The 18,618-nt window shown below is 39.9% G+C and overlaps 1 protein-coding gene across 1 annotated transcript; it reads left to right on the forward strand.

The window, feature by feature from the left end:
• The first annotated feature begins 11,827 nt into the window (after positions 1 to 11,827).
• C6H9orf153 (chromosome 6 C9orf153 homolog) lies at positions 11,828 to 17,280 on the forward strand. The gene is made up of 4 exons (XM_059926660.1): positions 11,828 to 11,834; positions 11,970 to 11,992; positions 12,856 to 13,025; positions 17,112 to 17,280. The coding sequence occupies exons 1-4, from the start codon at positions 11,828 to 11,830 to the stop codon at positions 17,278 to 17,280; spliced, it is 369 nt and encodes a 122-aa protein (XP_059782643.1).
• Positions 17,281 to 18,618: the final 1,338 nt, after the last annotated feature.

The raw sequence follows: 18,618 nt of genomic DNA on the forward strand, positions 1-18,618 counted from the left end.
ATTCTGTTTTCAAAGGGGAATACTACTGTGTTAGAGATACATGAATCTGTGTAAAACCACAGAGAACAACAAGAACTGAGGTGATGGTCACTCGAGGCTGGAGGAGGTGGTCCGTTTGGAGAGAGCCATCCACGGGTTTCTAAGGTTCTGGACACGTTCTGTTTTCACCTGGGTGTAAGTACATGCTGGTTCCTTTTATTTTTATTCTTTAAATAGTACACATAAATTCTACACCCTGTTTTCACACTCAAGAATACTAGATGTTGAAAGAAAATTATTTGTAAATGTTTTTGAAGTGAGAAGATTTTTCTGTCTTCCATGTGTTGATAATGCCAGTTTTACTGCTTTAAGTGGCTGCTCGCAGGGTGTCCTTGCTGTATAATCAGTCCCTGCACAGCTTGAACGTGTACATCAGGACTGAAAACTCAGGTTATACATGAGGAACATGCAGTATAGGCTTAAGTCCAAAGTGTGGTACAATTGGCTAAATCGCTGAGTTGTTTTACTTTTCCTCACTTTTTCCTGAAAAAGTGAAAGAAATCAATGGGGTGTATTTTAGTATCCTTTAAAATCACATCCAAGAGAACATGAAGAAATGCTTCTCAGAGTCAAATACAACTGGAGCATGTATTGGCAAGTTGTTTGTTCTCCTTGGCTGAGATGGTCAACTGTCCAGCTCTGGAATGTGACGTGGCAATAGGAGGAGCCTTCAGAGGGATGTCGCCCCATCTTGCTTCCTAAGATCATAAGCCACCTGACAGGACCCGCAAACATGAGCTGTCATTTCACAAGACCTACAACTGGGAGCCAAGGTTTTCTATTTAATAGAAATATTGTCAAAGGAAATCTGTTGGATGGAAACAGACCTAGTGTCCAAGTATCATCATGATTCCTGGGGGAAGATTAGAATAAGAGCATCTCCTCTCACACATAGGAAAAAATAGTTTTTAGGTCATATTTTTGCTTTAAGAATTGTGATAAATATTTTCTTTTCATTAGAATTGTGTGATGACCCCCCTGAATGGATCAGTCAGAATGACTTGGAGGCAGGTTAAGAAAAAATTTCCAACTGACACTAAACACGGAAAGTGTACACGTATGTTCATAGCAGCATTGTATAGCCAAGAGGTGGAAGCAACCCAAGTGCCCATCAATGGATGAATGGGTAAACAAAATGTGGTATACACAAATGATGGAGTATTATTCAGTCTCAAAAGGAAAGAAATTCTGACACATACTATTACAACATGGATCAACCTTGAGGACATTATGCTCAGTGATATAAGCCAGTCACAAAAAGACAAACACAGTATGATTCCACCTATACGAGGTAGAGCATTCCAATTTATAGAGATAGAGAGTAGAATGGTGGTTGCCAAGGGGTAGGGGAAGGAGGAGATAGGGAGCTGTTTTTCAATGGGTACAGAGTTTCAGTTGTGCAAGGGTGAAAAAGTCCAGGAGATTGGTCACACAACAATGTGAAATTCTTAACACTACAGAACTGTACACGTAGGTTATGGTAGTAAATTTTATATTATGTATATTTTGGTATAATTAAAACTTTAAAAAGAGGGAAGCAAGTTGCAGGAGAAATCTATTAGGATGCTTTCATTTACATAAAGTTCAAATACATGCCAAAAAGACAATATGTCATTTAGGGATGCATGCACATATAAGAAAACTGAAGTAAAAAAGAGAGAGAATGCTAACACAAAATTCAGGAGGTTGGTTACTTCTGGGAGTGGGGAAGGCAGAAGATGGAATTGAGGATGATACAAAGGGCTTCAGTGGTGTTCCTGACATTCTATTTCTTAGGCAGGGTTTTGGACTTGTGGAATTTCATAATTATTCATTCCCATTTAACTCTGACATGCTTTGTTATGACATAATTTTTATATTATACCTACTCTCTTTTAGAGAAGAGCTCTTTTAGACTGTTTAGACATTAACTTGTATCATATATCTGCTGTTCTTTTCAGAACCTACCTGTGATCATTACCAAATCAGTGTTAATTTTTAAATCAGTGCTGTCCAATAGAATAAGAATGGAAGTCACTTATGTGATTTTAAATTTTCTAGTAGCCGTATTAGGAAAAGTAAAAGAAACAGCCAAGATTAATTTTAGCATATCTTAATTTAACCCAGTACATCTAAAATAGTATACTTTCAGCATGTTACCAACATACAAATCCTGAGTGAGATATTTTTGTTCTGTTTTTCATACTACAGAACATCTCAATTTGGACTAGTTACATTTTAAGCACTCAATAGCCACACAGAGCTAGTGGCTACCCTATTGGAAGGCGCAGATTTAGAAAACACTTCAAAGAGCAACTAAGTTCAACCAGTACTACCCATAACACATGTACCTAGGAGAATGGATGGCACTGTCAACAGCCATGTCTGATTTCATGCAAACACAGGCCATGAGAATAGTTTTGACGGCCGCTGGGCCAATGTCAACTGTGAGACCAAATCACTGTTGATTATAGAACGCATCCTACTTTTCAATCATGTTAAATCATGAAGTTGACACAATGTAGTAGTTGTAATGCAATGACCTGTGGTGTGGGGACTAGTTATTATTACAAAACCTAAGGATGCTGTAGGGAGATAGTGATGGAAGCATGGAAGAAAGTGAACCTGGATTTTGAATGTTAGACTCAGGGTGAATGGCTTACCAAAGGCTGCTAGAGCCTGTGGGAGCGTGGGGAGGGTCTAAGAGGCTTGGTGAACCCAGACAGCAGGAGAGCACATTCCCGCGAGGAGGCTGGGAGGCCTGAGCCTAACGGCTTCTGGTATTCTGATTTCATCTCTTCACGTTTTACCCCTGGAGGGTATATGTGTTGGAGAGCAGTTTGCAAACCTTCTCTCTGTGAAACCCCTTCCTGGCCCGCCCCCTAGGTTTTTCCTTTGTTGTTTTGTTTTAGTAGTAGTTTTATACTTAAACAAGTAATTCTTTTACTGTCACTATATTGTGTTCAAGAAGGAGAGAACTCCCTATGACCAGTTTTCTATATCAAAAAATATTCTTGAGAGTAGGAATTGTTTCAGATGTTGCTTCAGTATCCTCACAAGGGCCTATCACCGAGTACATTAGTAACTCCATTGATACACGAAGACATAGGTTTATCTTTCTTTCCCATATACACCACTTTCTCTTCAAAGCAGGAAGTCAGCCATGTCTCTAACAATGTCTAATTGTTTTGACATTACAAAAGGGACACATGCTTACTATTAAAAAAAAAATCCAAGCAAAATGCAAAACGTTAATAAATAGTAAAGAACAAAAGCTCCCCATTCATTCCCTTCCTACTCACTCCCTTCTGTTGAAATTTTGTACATGTCCTTCCAGATGATTTGCTATGAATTGACATCTATGTATATATATTCACTTTAAATGCAAATATATTTTCTCTCCTACAAAAAATACACATACAGTTCTTTTTTTTTTTAACATCTTTATTGGAGTATAATTGCTTTACAATGGTGTGTTAGTTTCTGCTTTATAACAAAGTGAATCAGCTATACATATACATATATCCCCATATCTCCTCCCAGCTCTTTTTTTTTTTAATGTGTGGAATCATATGACACAATTAGCATTATATGGATAGAATATATTTTAACAATATGTCTCTCCACATGGCTGCCAGAGTGCCCCTTTAAAAATGTAAGTCAGATTCTGTCACAGAGGCTGCGATGGCTCCGGGTTTCTCTCTGAGGAAAGCCAGCTTCCAAAACCCTGAGGACACAGAGCCCTCCTCCCCTTCCTCTCTGCCCTCTTCCCCTCACTTCCTCACTCCCGTTTCTCTTGAAACCTGCTCTTCCTCCAGGCAGCCAACATATGGCCTCTGCCCTGGCTTCTCTCCATCTGGAAGGTTCCCCCCAGTTTTCCTCAAGGCTCACACCCCCTACAAGTCTTTGCTCAAATGGTACCTCAATGAGCTCTCCCCTGACCACACTATTAAGTTACACCTGGCCCCCCAGCACTCTCAATCCCCTTGACCCTGATATATTTTATTTCCTTTACAGCACTTATGACTTTCACACTTATTAATTCATTTATTATATATATGATTTTCTGTGTGTATCCCCTGTATGTAAACTTCCCAAGAACAGAAGTCTTTGTTTTCTTTGACAATGTATACCAAGGACTTAAACAGTGCCTGGGGCATAACTGGTGTCCAATAAATACTGGTAAATGGGGCTTCCCTGGTGGCGCAGTGGTTGAGAATCTGCCTGCTAATGCAGGGGACACGGGTTCGAGCCCTGGTCTGGGAAGATCCCACATGCTGCGGAGCAACTAGGCCCGTGAGCCACAACTACTGAGCCTGCGCGTCTGGAGCCTGTGCTCCGCAACAAGAGAGGCCGCGGTAGTGAGAGGCCCACGCACTGAAGAGTGGGCCCCGCTCGCCGCATCTAGAGAAAGCCCTCGCACAGAAACCAAGACCCAACACAGCCATAAATAAATAAATAAATAAATGCCTTTCATTAAAAAAAAAAAAAAATACTGGTAAATGTCTTAGAAATCTTTCCTTATTATATGCACACACAGTTACTTCATTTGTCTTTCCTAAGGCTTAGTCCAGTACCTGACACATTGTAAAGTATTTGCTGAATTAAGGCATACCATAAATTAAAACCAAACAATCAGTCAAGAGAGGAAGGAAGGAAGGAAGGAAGGAAGGGAGGGAGAGAGGGAAGGAGGGAGGAAGGAGAGAAAGATATTGAAAGAAAAAGTTATAGGAAACATTGGAGGCAAACTTCCAATGAGCGCCACCTGGTGGCACAACAGTACAGTCAGTATCCCTGGGCAAAAAAGGATGTTTAATTGTGTGAATATGATAGAGTAATATTGTTAAAGCCACACATTAACACGGTCATTATAAAGGGATTTCACGTGAATATTTTTTTAAGAAGCATAGTCTGTGGAAGAAGAATTACTCAAGGAAACAAGACAATTTTATAATAAAAATTTTCCACACTCTGGAAGAAAATAAAATATGGGCTCTGCGAAAAAGAGATCAAAAAAGGGATAAGGCAACAGAATATATTGAAAACAAGAACAAAGAAGTCAAGATTATAAGAAGATGATATAGAAAATAAGTAGTAAAGAACCAACATACATATACTAGGTGTTACTAAAGAAGAAGACAGAACAAAATACTAAAAGGTATAATAAACTTTTAAACTTTGAGAAATTAAAGGCCCATAATAATTTACTGGGACTCTGAAGAACTAATAGAAAATAATGGAGGTGGGCTTCCCTGGTGGCACAGTGGTTGAGAGTCCACCTGCCACTGCAGGGGACACGGGTTAGAGCCCTGGTCCGGGAGGATCCCACATGCCATGGAGCAGCTGGGCCCGTGTGCCACAACTACTGAGCCTGCACTCTAGAGCCCGCGAGTCACAACTGCTGAGCCCACGTGCCACAACTACTGAAGCCTGCACACCTCGAGGCCAGTGCTCTGCAACAAGAGAGGCCACGACAGTGAGAGGCCCATGCATCACAACGAAGAGTGGCCCCCACTCACCGCAACTAGAGAGGGCCCACACACAGCAGCAAAGACCCAACACAGCCATAAATTAATTAATTAATTAATTATTTTTAAAAAAAGAAAAAATGATGGAAGTGGAACCATATATCATCAAGGGAAGAAATAATAATTGCAAACATTTATAGTGCTTACTATGTGCCAGATGCTGCTCTGAGTCCTTTCATATATTAACTAATTTGGTCTTCATAATAATTCTATGAATAGATGCTATCATTAGCCCTGTTTTTAAAGTAAGGAAACTGAGACATAAGTAGGTCAAGAAGACAGTTAAGACTCCAGAATGGCAAAGATAAAATCATTAAAATTATTTCATGTTAATAGAGCTGACGGAAAAAGAGGCAAGCCTATGGGCTTCCCTGGTGGCACAGTGGTTGAGAATCTGCCTGCCAATGCAGGGGACACGGGTTCGAGCCCTGGTCTGGGAAGATCCCACATGCCACGGAGCAACTGGGCCCGTGAGCCACAACTACTGGGCCTGCGCGTCTGGAGCCTGTGCTCCGCAACAAGCGAGGCCGCGATAGTGAGAGGCCCCCGCACTGCGATGAAGAGTGGCCCCCGCTTGCCGCAACTAGAGAAAGCCCTCACACAGAAACAAAGACCCAACACAGCCAAAAATAAATATAAAAATTAAAAAAAGAAAAGAAAAGAAAAAGAAAAAGAGGCAAGCCTATATAGAACATTTGGGGGAATACCCATTGATTTTCTTTTTTTTTTAATTGAAATATAGTTGATTTACAATGTTGTGTTAGTTTCAGGCATATAGCAAAGGATTCAGTGTTATATATTGGGTGGGCCAAAATGTTCATTCGTTTTTTTTCTGTAAGATGGTTCTAGTAGCACTTAGTTGTTTTTAACTTCATTCGAAACAATTTTGTTAGATTGTATGCGACAGCTGTCATATCAGCGTGCATTTTTAAAAAGACATCAAAATTGATGAATTTTTGTGTAGCCATTTTAACATTGAAGACGGAAGAAAAAAAGCAACATTTTCAGCATATTATGTCCTTATTTCAAGAAAGGTAAAAATGCAATTGACACACACAAAAAGATTTGTGCATTGTATGGCGAATGTGCTCTGACTGATCAAACGTGTCAAAAGTGGTTTGTGAAGTTTCGTGCTGGAGATTTCTTGCTGGACGATGCTCCACGGTCAGGTAGACCAGCTGAAGCTGCCAGCGACCAAAGCAAAACAATAACTGAGAACAATCAGCGTTATACCATGCGGGAGACAGCCGACATACTCAAAATATCCAAATCAAGCGCTGAAAATCATTTGCACCAGCTTGGTTATGTGAATCACTTTGATGTTTGGGTTCCACATAAGTTTAGAGCAAAAAACCTTCTTGATCATATTTCCACATGCTATTCTCTACCAAAACATAACGAAAACGTTCCGTTTTTAAAATAAATTGTGACGGGCGATGAAAAGTGGATACTGTACAACAATATGGAACGGAAGAGATCGTGGGGCAAGTGAAATGAACCACCACCAACCCCACCAAAGGCCGGTCTTCATCCAAAGAAGGTGATGCCGTGTATATGGTGGGATTGGAAGGGAGATCTCTATTATGAGCTCCTTCTGGAAAACCAAATGATTAATTCCAACACGTACTGCTCCCTATTAGACCAACTGAAAGCAGCACTTGACGAAAAGCGTCCAGAATTAGTCAACAGAAAACGCATCATCTTCCATCAGGATAACACAAGACTGCAATGTTTCTTTGATGACCAGGCAAAAACTGTTACAGTTTGGTTGGGAAGTTCTGATTCATCCACCATATTCACCAGACATTGCGCCTTCGGATTTCCATTTATTTTGGTCTTTACAAAATTCTCTTAATGGAAAAAATTTCAATTCCCTGGAAGACTGTAAAAGGCACCTGGCAGAGCTCTTTACTCAAAAAGATAAAAAATTTTGGGAAGATGGAATTATGAAGTTGCCTGAAAAATGGCAGAAGGTAGTGGAACAAAAGGGTGAATACGTTGTTCAATGAAGTTCTTGGTGGAAATGAATACTGTGTCTTTTATTTTTACTTAAAAAGCCAAAGGTACTTTTTGGCCCACCCACTATGTATATATATAAAATTCCGTGTGTTATATGTATATATAGAGAGAATTGTATATATTCTTTTTCAGCTTCTTTTCCATTGTAGGTTATTACAAGATAGTGAATATAGTTCCCTGTGCTATATTTGTTGGTGGCTATCTTTTTTATATATAGTAGTGTATATCTGTTAATCCCACTCTTAATTTATCCCTCCCTCCACTTTCCCCTTTGGTAACCATAAGCTTGTTTTCTATGTCTGTGAGTCTATTTCTGTTTTGTAAATAAGTTCATTTGTATCATTTTTTTAGATTCCACATATAGGTGATATCATATATTTGTCTTTTTCTGTCTGACTTACTTCACTTAGTATGATCATCTCTAGGTCCATTCGTGTTGCTGCAAATGGCATTATTTCATTCTTTTTTTTATAGCTGAGTAATACACACACACACACACACACACACATATATGTACCACATCTTCTTTATCCATTCATCTGTCGATGGACATTTAAGTTGCTTCCATGTCTTGGCTGTTGTAAATAGTGCAGCTTTGAACACTGGGGTGCATTTATCTTTTCAAATTAGAGTTTCTGTCCAGGAGTGGCCCATTGGTTTTAATTTTGATGAAATCCAATTTATCAATTTTAAAATGTTTCTGCTTTTGCTCTTAGTGTTGTATCCAAGAAACCATTGCCTAACCCAAGATCATGAAAATTTACTCCTATGTTTTCTTCTAGTTTTACAGTTTTAGCTCTTACGTTTAGGTCTATGGTTCATTTTAAGTTAATTTCTGTGTATGGATTGAGGTAGGGGTTCAACTTCATTCTTCTGCATGTGCATATCCTGTCGTCCTGGCAACATTTATTGAAAAGACTATTCATTCCCCCACTGAATGGTCTTGGCAACCTTGTAAAAAATCAGTTGACCATAACTAGACCCTCCCTAAGTAAATTTTAACTTTTTCTTTATTTCCATTTCCTGTTCTACTTTTTGCTTTTGTTTCCCACAAAAGCTATTGAACGTTGTGCTTCCTTCAATTTCATCTTCAATTCTATTACATATTTTTTGAATTATATTTTTATTTGGATTGGCATAAAAGAGAAGGAATGTTAAATCAACATTCTGGCTGATTATGTGGGAAGTCAGAGTGAACAAGCCTCAAGGAAGAATGCATGGAAGCACAGAAAATTGTTTCAGAAATAAGTGAATTGGCCCAGCTGCCTTATAGTGACACAGAGATATGGTTTCTAAATGATGAGAAAGTGTTAGGAGAAGATTGTAGATAGTCTTTGTAAATCTGGTCAGGAATTTTATATCTTATCCTAAAAGTAATAAGGAGCCAAGTTTGAAAAATGAGCTAATGAATGGCTGGATAAAGAGGTGATTTAGGATACGTTATAAAAAAGTAAAAATAAAAAATAAAGTAAGGGCAAGGAAACCAGAAGATGACTGCAATAGTCCAAATCTGAAATCAATCAGGTGTTTTACTAGAATCATTACAATGCGTTTGGAAAGAATAAGGAAGATATTTTTTAAAAATCATTTTCAAAGCGAAGGGGCAGTTAAGAGTTGAGATGGATGAAAATGAGGACTGTAAAAACAACATTAGAACTGATGATTAGGAAGTCACTTTTGCCTTCAAGTATTCAATTTTGGTTCATCAGTCAGGGTGGAAGCTAAATGTCATAATTGTGAAGATTAGATCATGAGAATATTAAAAATAGCAAGTACAGAGAGGTAAAAGAGAGAGAAAGTTTGAGGGTTAGTGGTAGGATCGGAGGCAAGAGAAGTTGTGTTTTTTCCCCCAAATGGAAGAGATTTTACTTGTCTGTAAAGAAAGGAAGGAGCCATTGGGAAACATGAGACTGAAGATAAGAGAACAGTAAACAAAGAGGAGAAAAAGTTGTTTCCCCGTTGAAGGGAAGGGAGGAAGGGGAACAATTTCAAGAGTTAGGAAGAGGATAAAATATACCACTCTGGATGGGATAGACAGTTACCACTAGATGAGCAGAGAGAAGTTGGGTATGATAGCAAGTGGAGAGGAGGATACCACTCAAGAGTTCCTGTGAGACGCCCTTGATCTTGGCAAAATTAGAAATGACCGTAGGAATTTCCGGGAATAACAAAAGATGAATAGAAGTGCTGAAGAGCCCCTGCAAGGGCTCCCTCCAGTGGTGTGAATCTGTAACAGGCCGTTGGCTATGTTTTCATGGCTTTTCCAGGAACTCTCTTCATGGGAGGCTGCGTTAAATGGCTAATCCAGGTTTAGGCATCGACTTGGCTCAGGGAAAGAGTGAGAGTATGTTAGTGAAGTCAGCATTCAACTGGATAAAAGCATCGTTGGCTAATGTTCTGTTGTAGCGTTCTGTGTCCTGACCCTTCAATGAGACGGAGAGGTCCTTAACAGCAGTTGGGCAAGAAAACGTCTTGTCTGTTGGTAATGGGAGAAGGCAGCTCTCCCGTGGTGGGCGACACCCCGGAAGACAAGTCATGGCTGACCACGAGACCCCAGACGTTTTAGACGAAGCAGGTTAGAGAAATAGTTTCCTTTGCAGGAATTGTCGAAAGGAAAGCACAGTCAAGTCGTATTTTAACTGGTTGGGGATGGACACGTCTGTGAAGCCACTGCCCAAATGTAGAAAAGGGGGGTAGGCGTGATGCATTATATTGTCATTGTTTCCCACCCCACCTCCGGCAGTGCCGCGAGGCTTGCAGGATCTTACTTCCCAACTAGGGATGGAACCCGAGGCCTCGGCAGTGAAAGTGTGGAGTCCTAACCACTGGACCGCCAGGGAATTCCCTGATTTAAAAAATAGATAAATAGATAGATAGACAGACAGATATAGTGGACTCAGTAGTGACAATAATATATTTAGATATATATGTATATTTTAGACATACAGATATAGATAGGTATTTTCAAACAATAAATAGATATCCCAGAATGAGTATATATTCAAATATATATGTATATATTCATTCTGGATTTTCCCACTTTGCTTGGGAAGGATGAAGAACCTAGTTGTTTTTGCTTCATCCCCAAACACCAAATGAGCATTCTGGGTTCATCTCTGATACTCATCCCAGTGACCACAGTCACCAATCAGGATACAGTGATGCCCAGGAAGATCTTTTCCCACATACTTTCCCCTATCTACCAACCCAGATTCACTGGAATAATTCAGACCAAGAATGTGAAATATCATGGGGTTTATCTGTTATTTATTGCTATATAACAATCCACTCAAAATTCAGTGTCTAGAAACAACTGTAATTCACTATGTGCCATAACTTTGGAGTTGGCTGGCTCAGCTGGGTGGTTCTTCTCCATCTGGATTCATCTAGAGTTGCTCATGCAGTGGAGGTCATCTGGAGGCACCAGTGGGGCTCGTGATCCAAGATGGCCTCATTTATGTGTATAGGGACTGGTGCTGGCTTTTGACTTCACCTGGTTTCTCCAGAAGGGTAGCTGGACCTCTCTTCACCGGGTGGCTCAGGCTTCCCAGAGTATGAAGTGAAGCTGCAAAGCACCTCAGTGCCTTGACTTATGCTGTCAGTCAAAGCCAAGCACAAGGCCAGCCTAGGGTCAAATGTGGAGCAGACTTCGAAGACGCCAATTGTAAAGGTTCTATGGCCATTTTTAATCTCTCACAAAGCGATTAAACAAAAATCCCATCTGTAAAGTGCTTACTGATATAGGTGGCCCAACGCAAATTATTTCAAAACATTAATTGTTTTTGTCATTATTGTTAGCCTTTTTCTCCTGAATAAAAAATACTTTTTCTGGATAAGGAGGTAGGTGAGTTGTTCTTCAGAGGAACTGAAAGTTGATCAAAAAAATATATATAAGACCAAAAAATATAAAAAGTCCATATAGGATTCTTTGAACCAGTATTAAATGCCTGAACATACATGTCATGTAAGAATTTGAGGTGTTTCAGAGAAAAGGTTTGGTCGAAATGTGATTAATTTGACTGACAGAGTAAGGAGACAACAAAAGAAAAAATTTAAGGGTATAAAATTAGAAAGTGTCTTACAACCTTCCAAAGACTTAAAGAGTGTTACCTTTCTCTCTTGTATTTCATCTAATTTTTGATCTTTCATTTGGTCTTCCCTTATTTTGATCTTTTAGGAGTCAGAGAATAAAATCCCAGTACAATGTTCCTCAATAGAGACACAGATCCAAGTAAAGATGACATGGCAGCCGAGCCTCGGACATGTTCGGTATGTATTCAGGGTACAGCACACTTTATATTCAAGAATGGTACAAACTCCAACTATTGAATACACAGTGGCATGGTTGGGGGCCATCGGAAACACAAAAATTTCACTCCGGTGACTTACCCTTTGTTGTTACAGCAAAATGCAGCACTTCCCGGCAGGTAAGCATGGGTGCTAAGGTGTTTTCACAATGATGGCAATGTCTTTGAAGGAGCCCTGTGCCAACTTTAGCTCCCTTCCTATCTGCTGCTCTTGGAATAGAACCAACCATGACTGAAGGGAAACTGCACTTGGGTAAGCTCAAACGCCCCAGGTGTGGGATCTCACTTTGGCCTCCTAGGCCTTCCAATCAAGGGCCTAAGAAGCCTGTTAGAAGTAATAGGATTAGTAGGCAGAATACTCTAGAAATAGGATTTTATTCCTTCAATACAGGATTTTAGACAGAGAAGGGTACTCTGAGGGAACACTTCCTGTCTTTTCTGCCAGCAACTATTTTCAAACACTCCACAAACCTATTTGCTTTGGTAAAATATTCCAGGGAATAAGGACAATTACAGCTTCCTTTTGCTGCATTCCTGAACATTCAAGCCCTTTGGACACCAGGATGAAGCTTTGATATCTAGATTAACTGGCTCCCTTTCTTCCTTAAAAGAAATGTAGCCTTACTCAAAACAGAGGTCGCAAACTGCCACAGCGGTCTCTCTCCATGGTCACTCATGGAATTTTAGAGTTGGAAAGATCTTTAAAGACATTAGACTCCAAGTCTAACGGAATCCTTTTATAATGCAGGCTTAATGATGTGACAAAATAATACCCTTTGGGGGAATGTATCTGAGATCCGACCCTCTGTTCTCTGTTCCACATTGCCACGATTGATTTGGTTTAGTTAGTTAGGCAAAGATATCTTTCAAAGATATAGATGTTTCTGTTTGTATCGTTGTTGTCCTATTTGTTCTAGGATTTGTGGGTCTACAGACAATGACATTTTCATCCATATCATGACTTCCCACTTTTTTTCCTATAGCTGCCAGAATTATTTGCATTTGTTGAGCATTTTAATAAGGAGAACAAGAAATCGAATCTCCTAAAAACCCACTGTATTTCACCTAGTGAAGCACAGAAAATCCTCAGCCAAAACCTGAATGGAACCAGCAGAACTGATGGGAGAGGAGAGGATTCCCAACCTGTTTTCACGTGCAAGGTGGTGAGAAAAGAAGAGAGGCCAGAATCTATGACTGAACTCCTACACCACAGCTTGCTGACCAGATCCCTCTCCCCAGTGGAGAGACTCTCCAAATCCCAGAAGAGAATCTCTCAGTATGGGATCCCTCCGCCCGTGCACACTTTTCCTTATGAGATTCTCATGGATCACTCCAAATCGATGTCACTGGTCGCCATACGGAAGAGGATTCAGAGCACCGAAATACTGTGCAGACTGGGCATTCCGACTATCTCGCCAGAAAAGTTTATCTTTGAAGATAAAGTTCCTAAATACTTATTAGTCGATCCAGGTAATCTAAACAGATGAGGCCGCATGGAAGAAAATGAGTGAAATCTGACTGCAAAATTTACCTAGGTTCCTAGAGCCCTCGACCCAGGGGAATCTTGCAGTTCTGAGGTTCAGGGCTGATGCCCTTGCTGCCTACAGTGACAAGGGGAAATAGAGAATAGGGAATCAAACACTTGAGGGCCAAATCTCAGATTCATCCCTGAAAGGGTGTATTATTTATACGCGGCACTTAAGCATTTATAAAGTGAGCCAGTTAAACTTGGACTCACTATTTGTTTCCAGTTTCATGAAGTAAGTCAAGTATTTATTGAGTAATGGTTTTTCTTAAGTATCTTGCCGTAACTGCAATTGGAGGTTTTTTTTTTTCCTTCTTTTTAAATTATTTATTTATTTATTTATTTATTTATTTATTTTATTTATGGCTGTGTTGGGTCCTCATTTCTGTGAGAGGGCTTTCTCCAGTTGCGGCAAGCGGGGACCACCCCTCATCGCGGTGCGCAGGCCTCTCATTATCACGGCCTCTCTTGTTGCGGAGCACAGGCTCCAGACGCGCAGGCTCAGTAATTGTGGCCCACGGGCCCAGCCGCTCTGCGGCATGTGGGATCCTCCCAGACCAGGGCTCGAACCCGTGTCCCCCGCACGGGCAGGCAGATTCTCAACCACTGTGCCACCAGGGAAACCCCCAATTGGAGGTTTTTAAAAATATTTTTTCATGAACCTTTATCCTTTCCTTATTATTACATCTCTATCAGGGCTTTCGAAATGACACAAACAACAAGAGGAAACTCTTCATATCTGATTCTTTCCTTCTTTCTCTTTTTCTTTTTTCTTTCTTTCTTTCCTTCTTTCTTTCTCTCTCTCTCTCTTTTCTTTCTTTCTTTTTCCATCCTTCCTTCTTTATTTCTTCTTTCCTTCCTTTCTTTTTTAAGGGAAGGTGTGAGGGAACTCTGAGAGAAAGAGGGTATGATGGTGCTCTGAATGAGGGAGGGGGTGAGGAAACTGAGTAAGGGAGGGTGTAAGAAATCTGAGCGAAGGAACTCTGAGTGAGCTGTATCTGAGTTTTTAATAGGGAGGCACCCATATAAGGTGAAAGACCATACAGAGAAAGTTTAAAATGTTATAAAACATGATGGTGAGTTTTAACAAGGACAGGGTGTCTTCTTCCTAAGGTCTCCATTTTCCTTGCATAAGCAAGGGAAGTAATATTTTGTCATTCTGCGTAGCTATAAAAATAGATTAAATCAATGATAAAATATTTGATACCCTCTGCAGTAGGTTCTTGACTCAAGACCAGCAAATGTTTTGACACCACCGTTTTTATATTAAAAGTAGTGTCTGAAGGAACAAATTTAAAGAAATAGACTTATTACTCTGATCATACTTGGTCCAAGATGCTGGAAAAATCTTTGCTGTAATTCCCTACATTGATGTCTTGACAGAGCCTAATTCAGGTCTCAAATTCCTTTGATAGAGTCACACTTAGTATCTTATGGAGCCCAGGCAGAAGTGGAAATTAGGAAAATTGTAGGAACAGCCTAGACAGTCCACAAATGTACATAAGTAAAGTCTGGGACTGGGGAGGAAGAAGCATAGAAAGTGTTGAGAATCAGTAAGAATTGGCAAAAAAAGCTTACTAAAGAAGTGCTGAAGTGCTGATGTCTGATAGGTCTGGAACATTTATGGCTTTGCCACCCACATGGGCCAAATTTTCCTTTCTTCCTAGTACATGGATTGCCTGCTGTCTACCTAACCTCTGGAGTTCTCTCATGTGCCCTTTCAGACTCTGTGTTGAAATCGCTCCTCTGCCTCCACGACCTCATTTCCTGAGATTTTGGAGTTAGAATCTCTGGGACATGTCCTGTCTATTCAAGGAATATGCATGAAGCCAAGTAGGCATCCAGGTGAGGAATCTCCAGTAACTCCTTTGGTTTAATTGTAACAATTCGTCTTTTGCTATCATATATTGCCTAGTATTACTATTATTGTATCAGCCAGCCAGTCCTTAAAGTATTCTCACTTCAGAAGAACTTTAGGACTCCTGATATACCAAAGAATATTCTAGAACATATCCTTACTAGCACCAAGAACTGGGGGAGGAAAAGGGAGTGGGTGCCACCATTTTGTTCTTCTCGTATCATATGAGTTGCTCTTGCTCAGGATCAATCCTATAGGACCATGTAGGTTAGACATGTGTTTGACCAAAAATAACAGAAAAAATCAGCTAAGAGTTGTTTTTCTATTTTTCCGTCTGGAGGCAGACAAGGGTAAGAACAAGGCTTTTTGATGTTGTAAAGAATCCATGCTCCCCCATCTTTTTATGTGTGGCTTTTGTCTTCATGGCCAAAAATGTCTTCTTCACTTCCAGGTGCTATGGACATATTCCAGGGAGGAAGGGGAGCTAGGAGAAAGGGCCACATTGGCTACTTAGAACACCCCTCCTCAGGTGACCTCTCCCCACATCTCCTTGGCCACAGTTGTGTCCCATAGCCACCACTTACTGCAAGGAAGGCTGCTCAATAGAGATCCGAGCTTCCCACCCTCTGAGGAGAGGAAGGCAGAAAAGGATTGTACTTGGTATAGAGTGAGCCAACCTATAGTGTCCACCACAGATCATGACATAAAGCTCTTCACTGATCAAAATCATCCATCCTATGGCCTTGCCAAATATCCCTGTCCTTCCTGCTATGCCAGGCCTGCCAAGGTCTTGTCAGACTCCCTGAAACTTGGCAGCTGGGCCCTAGGGACAGACTGTTGAACACCATGGCCAGGTCTGAACTCAAGGAACAGGCCCTGGGCCCAGTCTCCTACTTCAGGCATGTGTAGAATATACAGAAAGACTTATAGAAAGACATACCACGTAGACTCAGAGAAATTCAAGCCCTTCCCAGGGATGGAGACCTGACTGGGACAAGGGCAGTATCTGGGTCAGAGGTGACCTGCTCAAGTATCACCACACAGGGAAGATGGTAGAGTCACCTACGAGAAACAGACCAGCCCTCCTGCTTGTTTGCTCTACCCATGTTTCTCCTGTTCTCCTGATACTCCTTACACTCATTTGCTCTTTGGCCTCTGGTTTTACAGCCAAGTCCCCGCCTTAGGCCTTGCTTTTCTGTTGTTGTTTTTTGTTTTTGTTTTTGTTTACAATTTATTTAGCCATGAAAAGAATGGAAGGGAAATGGTTGCTGAGTAGGAGAATATGCAGCATATCTTGGCTTGATTTTTTCCGTGGTTCATTGCCTCCTTATAAGGATTACAACTACTAACGATGCCCCAAGCTGGTAGGTCCTGAAAGTGTAGGGAAAAGAGCCAAATTCTAGCTAAATCACTGCCTTTTTATACTCAGGGTTTACACTACACTTCTTGGAAGAAATGACACTAAAAATACATATTTCTGATCAATCTTCCTCCTTGTTTTAACCACTCATTAGGATTCTTTTCTACTCCCAGTAGACCTCAGTGATCTGCAGTTCTCTCCATTTGCACCAGAGGAGATACCTCTACGTGCGATGGCCCTGCAGGGTCCACTCCAGCCCAGTTAGCCAGACCCACCCAATTTCCCATTTGGAGGACGGCTTTAGATGAGATGAACATTGTAGGTTCCCCCTTAGTTTACAAAGCTTCAGAAACAGGAAGCTTCAGAAAGTTCAAGAACACAAGGGAGAAGGAGACTTGAGTTCATCAAAGGTTTATTCTGTCCATGAAACACCTCTAAATAACTGAAGGTTAAATAAGGCCATCATGTGATTCTTTGAAAATATGATTCTTTTCAGAAAAACAATTCATGGATCTAAGGGATCTGGAATGGAGATTTTACAAGGGGATTGTGAAGTGGAAGCGCCACACTTCAGGTGCATTTATAAACATAAAGTACAACAGCGAGAAGAGATTTGTAGGGAGCCAGCAGACGCCTCATCCTATTTCCCCACCTCTAGTTCATAAGTCTTTGGTCATTTATCCTCAAGTTGATTACCCAAAAAAGTTAACTTCTTCTTAATTGGATATGTAGTTCATTAAAACATCTTGGATATAGATCTTGCTTTTGAGAGCACTGAATTTATACAAGAAAAGCAAAGAAGCAGCGGCACCATGGGAAATAGGAACTGAGTCATACAAATATGCATGTAAGTTTCAATATTAAACCATTATTATGGAGTAAAAGATCCAAATTGATCTGCTAATATAAGACCTGGTTTGGACCAGTGAAACCCAAGGCTGAGGCAATTTAGATCATATGAAAAAGGGTGCATATGAAGGTGAACTCCCAAGCAAGAATAGCTCTTAAAAATATTTTAAGCATATGAAGAAATCCATTATCATAAAAATAGCAGTTAAATTCAACAAATGGAAGAAGTGACACCTGAGGATATAGAGATCATTCTGAGAAGTTAAAAATAATACGTTAACTGCTCAAAGACATGAGGAAGGAAGTAGCATTTATGAAACAAGAACAAGATTTGAAAAAGAAAAAATTGGAAATCTTGGAATGAAAAATATTGTCTTTGAAAATAAAATAATAGTAATAATAATAATGACCCTCAATAAATTATCTCAATGGCATACTAGATATATCTGAAGAGAGAGGATTAATGATTTGGAAGATAGCACTGACAGAGAGCGTTCTAGATCACAGCACAGTAAGATAAAGGAGAAAATTATGAAAGAAGTTAAAGGTACAGAGTGTAGAATGAGAAATTCAGAAATATATCCAATATAAGTTGCAGAAGAAAATAGGGAGAATTGAAAAGAAGTAATGTTTGAAAATAAATGATATAATTTTCCAGAAATGAAGAAACACATGAAATCTTGAATTAAAAAATCTCACGGAGTGATTAGCAAGAAAATAAAAATAAATCTACACCAAGAAACACTGTAGCAAAATTGTAGAGCATTAAGCAAGAAAGGAAAACATAATCTGCAAAAAAGAGAAGATGGATTACATAAAAAGAAATGATAAACTGATAGTGGAACTTTCTTTAATAATAGATGTCAGAAGGTGATGGTGTCATACTCAACATCCTGAGGGAAAACAATTGTCAATCTGGAATTATCTAACCAGCCAAACTCTCTTTAAATAGTAGGGGTAAAATAAATACACTTTAAAACATATGAGAGCTAAAATTGCTTACTATCCACAATCTCTAACTGAAAAAACTGCTAGTAAATTATATACTTTAGCAAGAACTCAGAGTGCAAGAAATAATGGTGAGTGATTAAATTATTAATAATATATGTATATGAGTGTATAGATGTTAAAATACATTTCTGGATTCTATTTCC

The sequence above is a fragment of the Balaenoptera ricei genome, chromosome 6, assembly GCF_028023285.1.
Source record: "Balaenoptera ricei isolate mBalRic1 chromosome 6, mBalRic1.hap2, whole genome shotgun sequence".
Classification (NCBI taxonomy): domain Eukaryota; kingdom Metazoa; phylum Chordata; class Mammalia; order Artiodactyla; family Balaenopteridae; genus Balaenoptera; species Balaenoptera ricei.